Here is an 11,177-nt window from a genome sequence, read left to right as displayed (position 1 = left end):
GTTGTTGGATTGGAAGTTTTTCGGTCTGGGCAACATAGGCTCCTCACTTATTTTATCACTCTGACTCATCTTTCAAAAAAAAAGAAAAAAAAATTTATTTAATTTTTTTTAAATAGTTTAAGAATTTTAAGTAAGATTTACACAGAGTAGAAGTCACGATTTACACAAACAGTAGACACTTAATCATTAACACGGCTTTAACATAGAAATCATGGTTATTTATTTACATGGAAATGAACAGAAAGCTCCAAGCATCATCTTCATCCGTGAGCGGGTGCATAACCAATGATAGCTCCAAATACCTTGACAGGTTTCTTCACTTTAATCATGTACTCTCCTCCTGGTTCACCGTAAAACTTGATCTTATCACTCACTTCAAGCTTATTGCTCCTCACAAATTCAACCCAACCTCTAAAAACAACAGGCTTCAGATATTTTCCTTTTCGGATGGAGCACTGAAGAGGCCACACTTTCCCACTTTCATCTATAGCCCGAAAGTTCACTGCATGGCCACCTTGGAAGCACGGGAAGGACTTCAGATGCTTAGTGGGAATCGACAATCTCTTCTCTACGTCGGTCTTAGTAAGAATTTTGGAGAAGATAATCGCCATTGATACTACTGTTTTCTTCTCTGCAAATGAATCTGATTTTATAAGTGGCATGGGAAAGCATTCTGAGCTCAAAAGGAGACAAGTTTGTAGTTTGTCCTTAATGTTTCCTACAGCCAAACATCTGGATTTGTCTCGATTCAGGGAGGATATTCTGTTCTTCTGCATGAACAAATTTTTAGTATAAACACATCGGAGTCGTTAAAAGACTGGTCAAAACCATTTTGTCGTTTGATCATCATATGAATTTGTTTGAAGCTTTTGTATTTTACCCAGGAAGAAGGAAAGCCCAAAACGCACATCTTATCGTGAAAAGGATTGGTTGTAAGCATCTCAAAGTTATTGATGGAACTATACATAAAGAAAATATATAGCAATGCTATTGTTAATTTAAAACTAGTGTAACTACTTGAAAGATAAGACAAGCTTGAGAATATTAGTCTTCCAAATTCTTTGCGACCGGCCGCGTTTCTAAACGGATAATAAGTACTTGACGAAAGCCAGCTTAAGATTAAAACTATTATAATAAATTTAAGGCATAATGATAAAATAAAATAAACCATCTAAAATTCTTACTATTTTATTTAAAAGAGTCCATGAATGATGGGAACTTTGAAGGAAAAATATAATTAATTCAATGTAATGGTATCGACGTTTGTCATATCATAGTACGTGATTGTTCCAAAATCAAGTTATTATTTTAAAAAAATATAAAGAATTAAGGGTTTAATTATTTTTAATAAAAAATGAAAATTTAATTATATTTCAACGACCTACTTTATATGTTTAAAATTAAGAATTTTTTATCCTTTGATCCGCCTTGGTAGCTTTCGGTAAGTGTAAAAGGTTGGTCAATGGATTAGAATTTACTTTGTTATAAAAGCTGCAATTAAGTTGGATGCTCTGGACATTATAAAAAAAAGGGCTTTAATGCTAATAGCCATCCCATTACTCCAATGGCAGAATGAAAATTACCCTTTTTTTTGGCATGCTTACTGCTTGGGGGTTTTTTACTACCAAAGATTGTCAAATGGAAGAGCTTGTTAAGCTATGCAGTACCAGTTAGTAAGCAAAATTATTTAGATTTTAATTTAAATTTATCTCGAATTTATAATAAAAATATCTAAAATTAATCTTGTACAGGGATCCTTATTTGTAAGTAAACACTAATTAAGCTGCTTAATACGTACACCAAACCACACTTCAAGTTCACCTTCGTGAGAAGCATGCAAACCACACTTCAAAGTACTCCAAACCACACCAAACCAAACGTTGAAATTTATATTATAAAAAACATTTCAATATATTAAACTTACCTTATATATGATGCATGATATGATAGTATGTAATTTTGGAAATTAATACCATAGTTTCAGTGAGTTACTTATAAATCAAAATCTGTAATATTATTTTTTTCATATATACATCAAATATTATAATATTAATTTTTTTAGTAGTTTAATACTTTGTATTTAGCAATTACATTTCATTAAATTCGTGAAGTGGTAAGACAATAAAGCTCGTCCTTTTACTATTTAAGAGCTCTCTCTCTCATGACATTGCCGACGTTAATCATATCTTTGCCCAAGCAATTGACCTCCATGAACAGATTACAATGGAAGAGGTACTTGTTCAATTAGCAACGACTCTAGTAGTTTTCAACAGTCTTCCTTTTGTGTTTAACTTACAGTTCGGCGTTGTGTTATCTTCTTCCAGGATGTGACACAAACAATGATTCCCTTTAATCTGATTGACTCACTGATCATTGCAAATTACAAAGCACCTAAAAGCAGCTTCAAAGCATGGGGTCAGGGGCCGTCTCCCTGATGCGCCGCACGTGTGGCCGGACGTGACTGTTACCCCTATTGGTTAACCAGTCCACTTCACGTACCCCCTAGGCTTAACCTTCAAACAACAATCTGCTCATTTCCATATCTCCCCTCCTTTACCTTTCTACCTCTCTCTCTGCGTGATATTTTGTAGTAAAAGCAAAGAAATCTCAAACCAAACTCGTTATCAAATATTCCCACTCCCTCTTCTCCATAGTCCCATACGCAAAAACTCTTTCATTCTCTAGGTACTATGGAAACCCAAGCTCCTATTCCGTCTCCAAAGCCACCCAAAGACTATCGCTCCAACGTTGACACTTCGCGCCCTTTTCGCTCTGTCAAAGAAGCGGTCGCAGTTTTTGGTGAGCGCCTTCTCGTTGGGGAGATATACACTCCGAAGTCTTACACTTACAGCCGCCCTCCTAGCCAAGAAATCACCTGGTTTTCACCAAGTCCCCAAAGCCGTAAAGAACATGATCACGAGGAGAGTAACCATCAAGGAGTTCTGGACACCTTGAAGAAACTCGAGGCTGAGCTGCAGGAAACAAAGGCGGACCTGAAGTTGCTGAAGGAGAGAGAATCCGAGACAGAAATAGCGTTGGCTTCTCTTAACGCCGAACTTCACAAGAACATGTCTAAGTTGGCTCAAGCTGAGGCGGCGGCGGCTAAAAGTGCAGCGACGTCGACGTCAATACCAAGAACCGTGAGTTTCGATGTGGGAAACGGAGAAGACATAGCGAGAGAGGAAGAGCGGAGGAGGGAGTTGAAGAAAAGAATGGAGAACAACCCAACGTTGTCTCAGATATTGAGCTTCGGCGAGAAGGAAGGATACTTCGGGGGCAAAAGGGAGAGAAAGATGATGAAGAAGAAGCCCATCGTTCCTCTCGTGGGAGATTGGCTTTTCAAGAAAAAAGGATCGCCTACTACCCTTCACAACCCTCTCTTCTCATCTCCTCAAATGTACTGAATTAAAAGACAAAAGGGTTCGATGTTTTCACAAAGTGTTTGTTTTATTTGGTTTAATTTTCTCTCATATTTCGCTTTTATGGAAGGTTTGTTCGTATTTGTCCAATGTAATTAAACAAATTCATGTTTCATGTTAAAAAATAATGTGCTTCTCTACTTCTTGGTAAACCAGGCAATCCGCCTATGATCTACCAGTATTACGTTTTATCACTACTTGAAAAATTTCGACAAATTTGCAACTAAAATTTGACGAAATAGATATTGATACATTATCGATAGAATTTTGACGAAATTTTATATATACATACAATCAAATCAAAATATAATATTATCAATAAATCAATTATCAAACCAATAAATTGTTTATATACAAGTATAAATTTTTTTTAAAGCATAAAATATTTTTTTTGCGAGGTGAAAATTGAAAGGATAACTCCAATTTATAAATATTCATAAAAAAATCTTTTATTCTAATTTTATTGGCCTTCATTAAAATTTTATTTTCTTAGATACTTGATAGCGAAAATTAGAAAAAAAACGTAAAGATAAATTCCATTAAATGCACATATAATACAAAAAAAAATGATGAATTATATTATAAATTAGGCTTTATCAAAGCATAGCACCAAAAGGAAATAAGAGAATGTTGTTTTTCATTTAAAAAATTTTGAGGTTGAATAAGGATCATCTCGACATAAACTATTTGAATCCAAGGCAAAACTCAAAATTCAATCAAATTGACTAATTAGGTCATATAGCTTTGACTCATATTCAAATTTTGATTTTTTTTTATTTTTTTTAAAAGAATAAGGTTTTTTTTTTATCAAATTTTAAAGTAAATTTCACTTGCTTTTTTGTAATTTTAAATTGTTTTTTACATATCATACGGTATTCTTTTTTTAGTTAATTTTTATAAATAAAATTTTTTTGAATGAGTTATATAGTTAAATTTTTAATAAAATTATTAAAATATTTTTAAATTTGAGTATAAATAAAAAAATTAATTTATAAATTAATGATATTTTGATAATTTTGTTACTAAATAAAATTATTGATTTATAACATTTTTTTGAAACAAAATTTATTATTAAAAGATAAATTAAAAAAAAGAAAAGAAAATGAAGAAGAAAACTTTAATTTGTAGAAGCTAACTAGATGCTGAGCTAAGGGCTCTTGTCAGCTTGCGCTTGGAGGACCGAAAAGCTTCAAATATCCCCCACCGCACAATCACCGCAAACATAAAATTCATTCCTAGATTCCAGCCAAACATCATCTGAAACTCGTTCAAACTAGAAATCCACCAGGAAAATTTTTGAAGTTTAGAAACGAAAGGAGTGATCAATCGCAAATTTGTTTTGATTACTTATCAGCTTTATCCGTCCAAATCAAATATTTTTTGATTGATTTGGAGATGCAAGCCGTGGTTGTTAGTCCAACATATTGCTGCAGGGCCCATCAAACCCTAGAACCTTCCTGCTCTCGTCCCACGACTACCAAGGTTTGTTCTCTCTGCTATCTTTTTCTGAAAATTTGATTCGAATTTTCGAGATTGTGATAATAATTTCTGATATGCCCAGCCCTCGAGCTTCTTTGGCACCAGAGTTTCTCTCGCGAAGGGGCGTAATCCGGCGCGGCGCAGTTCATGGCGTTGTGTGCGGATTCGATCACCTGCTCTCACGCGGAGGACAGGTCAGTTTCTTTCCTTTCCGATTTGTTTGTTCTAATTTTAGATTAATTTTGAAGCCTGTTACCTCTAATTAGTTAGGGAAAAATCATTCGTTACAGCTTGAATGTTGAAATGTTATCTCTCTTCACCTAAAGAGCATAGTTGGAGCTGGCTCTTTTTCATTTATTGTTTTTCAATATTTTATTTTATCAATATATATGTAGATTGCTATTGCTTTATTTATTTATTTTTCTTTTAAATTCCTGCAAATGATTATGTTAAAAACTAGAGTTTATTGCTTTCGACAATTAGATGTTTAGTTTATCTGCATATGCAGTACGTGAACAATTTTTAACATGTTCAGCACATGGTTTATGAATATTTTTTTGAATAATTAAATACCTATTTGATTTAGATGGTCATAGATGCAAATATCTTCTTCCTATTTTTCCCTTTGAATTGTTGGATCGTTTAAGGTGTTCTGAATCTATAGAAGCTTGTTTTGTCGGTTCTTGCAGTTGTCAAGGCTGTAGCTACTCCTGATTCAGCCTTGGAATTGCCACTAACAGCAGAGAATGTCGAAAGTGTGTTGGATGAAGTTCGACCATATCTCATTGCTGATGGGGGGAATGTGGCATTACATGAGATTGATGGCAATGTTGTAAGGTTGAAGCTACAAGGAGCGTGTGGCTCCTGTCCGAGTTCTGTTATGACAATGAAGATGGGTATTGAGAAACGTTTAATGGAAAAGATACCTGAAATTGTTGCAGTGGAACCGATAACTGATGAAGAAACTGGCCTTGAGCTGAATGAAGAAAATATTGAGATGGTAATTGCAGCACAGCCTTATTAGCTCTAAATACTTATATTCTCCTTTCATCTCTACCATATATGGAAACCTGCATCTTGCTTCACATTTTATACTTTTACTAAGAAAGAATGATTGACAGAGTAAGTCAATATGGTGAAAGCATAAGTGATCTGTTGATTTTCTGAAGACCAACTAAATAAATGGAACCGACTGGCTGGGAAAATGAATCTAGAGGATTTGAGGATGCAGACTGGATTTGAGCTCTGTAGTTCAAGACTTGTTACAATTCTTTGATTGTTTTTTTCCCCTTTCTTCTAGTTGAGGGATAATACCTAAGGTTTTGGTATTGAAAAAGAGTACTAATGAAGAAACCTCAATGAAAATTTTCACTGATTCTTAAATCATGTGAACAAGTTTCTAAACCATCCATAAGGTTTTAGAGTTGTAAGGGAAAGAGTACCAATGGAGGAAACTAGGTGAAACTTTGCAGTAATAATCTCATCACTGGCAAACATCTTTTGAATTCATCCCTTGAGTTGACAAACATGAAAAATATGTTTATTGTGTACCGTATCTGGCATTCCAATTTAATCACCATATTAAATCATTTCTGTAGATTAATTAATTGAATTGTGGCAGCCAGGCGAACCTTCTTTTCAATTTTATTGTTTCCTAGTTCAAACTTTCACTGGGTTCCCAATCAACATTATCCTTGTGCTGTTGATTCTTGCAGAACTGAGAGTAATTTAGATTTCTAGGATAACTTTTGATGCCCACTTGCTCTAAGTTTAACATATTTCTGTCCTAGTATATTGCTTGAATTGGCCATCCTCCGTTTCACCTGAATGAGTGTAATTGTGTTTACATATGGTTTAGGCTTTTTGTCCTCTGTTTAATTTTCTCATTCCTTCCATTTGGCTTAAATCCTTAGTCAAAGTATGGCATTGTTTTTTATTGTTGATTGGCCCTATTTTCACTTCTATTTATGGACATATATTCTTCTAGCTATGTGGCTGCATCTTTGCCACTATTTACCGTCATATAGAACCCAAAATTGAAGTGTAATCATTGGTATTAATAATAAGATATCGTGCACTTGCATATCATGTTGTGAAGAAATTAGAAATACATTGTTAACTTATTGTGCACTTGTTTATGTTCAGGTGCTTGAAGAAATTAGGCCCTACCTTGTCGGGGCAGCGGGTGGTTCTCTTGAATTAGTTGCCATTGAGGAGCCAATAGTGAAAGTTCGAATCACGGGTCCAGCAGCAGGGGTCATGACAGTTAGAGTGGCTGTTACCCAGAAATTGCGAGAGAAAATTCCAGCCATAGCCGCTGTTCAACTTCTATAACTTGCATTCAAGTTCTCATTAACGATATTGCTCTCAAAGAAAAACCTGTATGAATAGTGGAATCCTGGTGTATAGTTTCTGATATATATATTTAGTTGGATGCCAGTGTTAAAATAAAAGTTTTCAGAATTCTGTTACAGGAATATAGGATGAAATGATGAAAACCATTTTTGTCTGAATATCGGACTCTCGGTACCCAGTTTCTATTTTTAATGACACTATATATCATGACACCCCTTATCAGAAAAGAAGAACAGGCAGAAAAATAGTAACAGAGGACCAGGGACAAGATCTTGAGCATTTGCCGATAAGCTTCCAACAAGGACAGCAGTACATTAGTAAATTGCTTATGACTGTTTTGCCAATTTATAGCATTCTAGTGCATGGATGTCTTTATTCTTCTTCTTTGTTTTAATTCCTGCAGTCGGCTCAGCAATATTGTCGACAGAGACCTATCGAAGTTCAACTTTAGCAATACGGACTAACAGGTTTGATGTTAATTAGTACATCTCCGGCTTGCTAGAGGTTTAGGATCCCAATTCCTAACAATGTAAAGCATATATCATGAAGGTGAATGAACCCGAGTTTAAACTTGTGCAATCAGAAGACACTGTCTCAGTCCATTTATCCCGTTCTAATATAAATATGCTCCTAGTTTTGGCTAGGTATGTCATGATCAAAACTTATGACAATTGACAGGCACCAAGAAAAATAACAATTGAAGGAAGCAATATGAGATGTAAATTACAGCTTAAACATCTTTAGTCTTCTAGAGAAAACGAGGCTAAAGAAGTCACTGATCACTGATCAAGATGGGGACTGGGGCACTTAGATTGGAAAAATGTCGCCTACGCGAGGCATATTGGTCTGTATTCATATTGTCTAACATGCTTTAAATGCTCTGAAAGCTTCATGGATTGACTGGTCCTACAAGTTGTCGCACACTCAAAGAGAGAGAGAGAGAGAGAGAGGTGAAACGGTGTTTGACTAATGTGTGGTTTTGTTGTTACCTTCTTTGTTCACATTCGCAACGCTTTTCAGTTTCTTTGTTCATATTTAACGTAATATAAACTAGAGAAACTATAGTAGGGGTACATGGTAGAGGCCCAACTTTTTTCTTTCGCCTTCTTCCCATTCGTTTTCTATGAGAAAGATGACTAGACTCTCTCACCGAAATTTTGTCTATTTCTCACCTAAGATTGTCGAGATGAATTTCCATGGCCTCTGTCTCTGTTTCACAGCTCTCTGACCAGGGGCACGCGGATAGAGCTTCAATATTGATCATTTGTAATTTCTAGCAGATTAAAAGACTTTTAGACTCTTAATTCGCATCTCAATTGCTTGTTTTAATTGTTATCGTTTCTTGGAGCCACTCATACCTTGTTGTACGTGTTTTCGTCAATCACATACGTAAGGTGCATGTACAGTTTGGCGAGGAGCAAAATATAATATATTTTACTCGGAGAATTTCCGTTGAGTAATATAACAAGCATCTACTTTAATGAAGAATCATCTTTGTTGCCCAAAAAGCAAAAAGAAACAAAAACTGTAGACCCTTGGCTCACAAGTTTATATCTTACTCTATTATATGATTTACATCAACAGCGCAATAAAACAAAAAACAGAACCTTAAAGATTAAAAAGCATATTGGATATTAATATTACTCCTATAGTATTCTCCACAATCCTAATCTAGATTAAAAAGTAACGGGAAATAAAAAAAGACGAGACTATACGAAATTGGACCGATCAACACAAGGACTTATTCTGCAGAGTTCACTTTAGACTATGATCCTCGACCGTGGTAGGCTTGGAAAGCTCTAGCACTGCGTGACCAAATACGGTGCTTCATGTCCTCTAGCGAGTATCGACAATGGACTGCACCAAAGTCAAATCTAGATTCACTGCTCAGTTATATGGACTGGGTTGTCCCAGAACCAAGTCCAAGCTAATCCTTCCTGTACTCTTGTAATATGCTTCTCCAGTAGCTTGACTAGTGCCAAATGCGGCCAGTGAACCACTTTCATTGAGATCAAAGGGAGCCTTGATGTCCCTCTCTTCTTTGGTCATATAGCATGCACGGGGCGGTGGTTCACCCATGCCAAAGATCTCCATTTCTGTCTCATGTTCAGGCTTGAAATGAGCCTTGCTAGTCGCTTCACCACTAACACCAGTCCCAAATATCCTGCCAGTTGGTTTGGCAATAACATGATCAACGAAAGGTACTGGCGCATCAGCTGCAGCATCGGCTAGCTCCATGATAGCTCCCTCCTGTTTGACCAGTGCATCAGCCTTAAGCGGTTGCTCTTGCTGGTGCTTAAAGTTGCTGAATTTTTTGGGGCTTGTGACAGTGGTTTCATTGACCTCATGATTCAAAGAGAGAGCCCGAGCAGAAAGAGCGACGGATGGTGTGGCTAGCTTATCCACCTCAACCCTATAGTGGAAAGAGCCCGCTTCATCTTGCACTTTGTACAACGTGAGTTCCTCACCAACATGGAAGTCATTACAAATAACAAAATTTCTCCAACCACCAGAGAAAACAGGTTTCTTGTACCCAGTTTTGCGGATAGAGCAGACAATTGGCCACATCCTTGTTCCATACATAAGGTGAATTGTCACGGCATGGCTTCCATTGAAATATGGTAAGGAAGGCAGGATATTAGCCGGGATCACTAACCTTTTTTTGATGTCAGTTTCAGTCAATGACTTTGAGAAGATTTTTATTGCTTGAGGCATGGTGGATGGTGGGTAAAGGCTGTCTGAAAGTTTTACTACTACTAGGATAGGAAGAGAGAGCGGTACTAAATCCTTTTGATATGAGCTATATATATAGTATGCACAAACCGGATGCATCAAACGTACTTACATTTAGCGTTTCCTTTTAAAGGAATTCATGCTAAATCCAATAAGAGATGGAAGAGTTTTCGAGGGCTAAAACGGCATAAAGAATTCATTATATGTCACATCATCATATCAAATGTCACATCATCAAAATATAACACGTTAACGATAATATCATTATTGACGTCAACGATGATCATGTCATCATTAACGTCATCATTGATGATGTTATAATTGACTTCAACGATGATGTTATCTTTAATAATAAAATTGAATGTCGTTAAGAAAATAGATTAAATTGACGTAATTTTTAAAATTAAAAAAATAAATTATTTTAATTTTGAATAAAGAGATTAAATTGAATAAAATTAAAGAGTGCAGATATAAGAGTGGTCTTTTGACCAATTTTAATTTGGCAAGATAAACGTAATGGGGATGAGAATATCAGAAGAAGAGCACAAGCTGCACTTGATACAACTGCTGCTAGGTCAGCAGAACAGGTATCAAGTGCAGCAATCGGTTCTGCTTGTGATCTTCCTCTTATAGAGAATAGGTGGGTGTTTCAGGCTTTGGAGCGTGGATATGAAAAAAAAAAAACCAGAGCATAGTGTTATATGCTAGCAATACCGTCCAGGTGTCCATTGGTTTGTTTTTGGTTCAAAGTGTGAAAGTGCTAACCTACCAAAAAAAATTGCCCCTCTTTTCTTGTCAGAGGAGGTCGTGAAATCGTTAGGGGTAAGCGTGTAAATCTCATTACAAAGATTCTTTTTTTCTCAAATAAAAGCAATCATTTACAAAGAATTATGCCTATTTTTTTTTTTTGAAAAGCAAAGCATTATGCTTATTAATTTCACATGCTTATTCCAGGTCGACGACCGCCAGCCATTGTCAATTCTTTGTTAAGAGTTGAAAAGGTCAATTTCATTTTTTGTTTAGGAGTCCTAACAATTGATGTCGGGCACCAATTTCCTTTTGGTAGTATTATCTTTTTCCATAACTTGATTTGATATGTTGTTACAATTATTTTATTTTTTTAGCTCAAGACTTGATATGACACCTCTTGTTCTTTTTATAAAAGGTTATCGTTGTGGATTCAGCAGAGTA

The 11,177-nt window shown here is 35.7% G+C and overlaps 2 protein-coding genes across 2 annotated transcripts; both read left to right on the top strand.

The window, feature by feature from the left end:
- Window positions 2,584-3,560, top strand: LOC18607196 (WEB family protein At1g75720). Its single transcript, XM_018115092.1, has one exon. The coding sequence runs from the start codon at window positions 2,691-2,693 to the stop codon at window positions 3,402-3,404; it is 714 nt and encodes a 237-aa protein (XP_017970581.1). The 5' UTR covers window positions 2,584-2,690; the 3' UTR covers window positions 3,405-3,560.
- Window positions 4,550-7,445, top strand: LOC18607195 (nifU-like protein 2, chloroplastic). Its single transcript, XM_007041228.2, has 4 exons — window positions 4,550-4,901; window positions 4,981-5,092; window positions 5,588-5,898; window positions 7,044-7,445. The coding sequence occupies exons 1-4, from the start codon at window positions 4,815-4,817 to the stop codon at window positions 7,230-7,232; spliced, it is 699 nt and encodes a 232-aa protein (XP_007041290.2). The 5' UTR covers window positions 4,550-4,814; the 3' UTR covers window positions 7,233-7,445.

Source organism: Theobroma cacao, chromosome 2 (assembly GCF_000208745.1).
Source record: "Theobroma cacao cultivar B97-61/B2 chromosome 2, Criollo_cocoa_genome_V2, whole genome shotgun sequence".
NCBI classification, from domain to species: domain Eukaryota; kingdom Viridiplantae; phylum Streptophyta; class Magnoliopsida; order Malvales; family Malvaceae; genus Theobroma; species Theobroma cacao.
The sequence above is the reverse complement of the archived record's forward strand: the minus strand, read 5'-3'. Positions and strand labels throughout refer to the sequence as shown.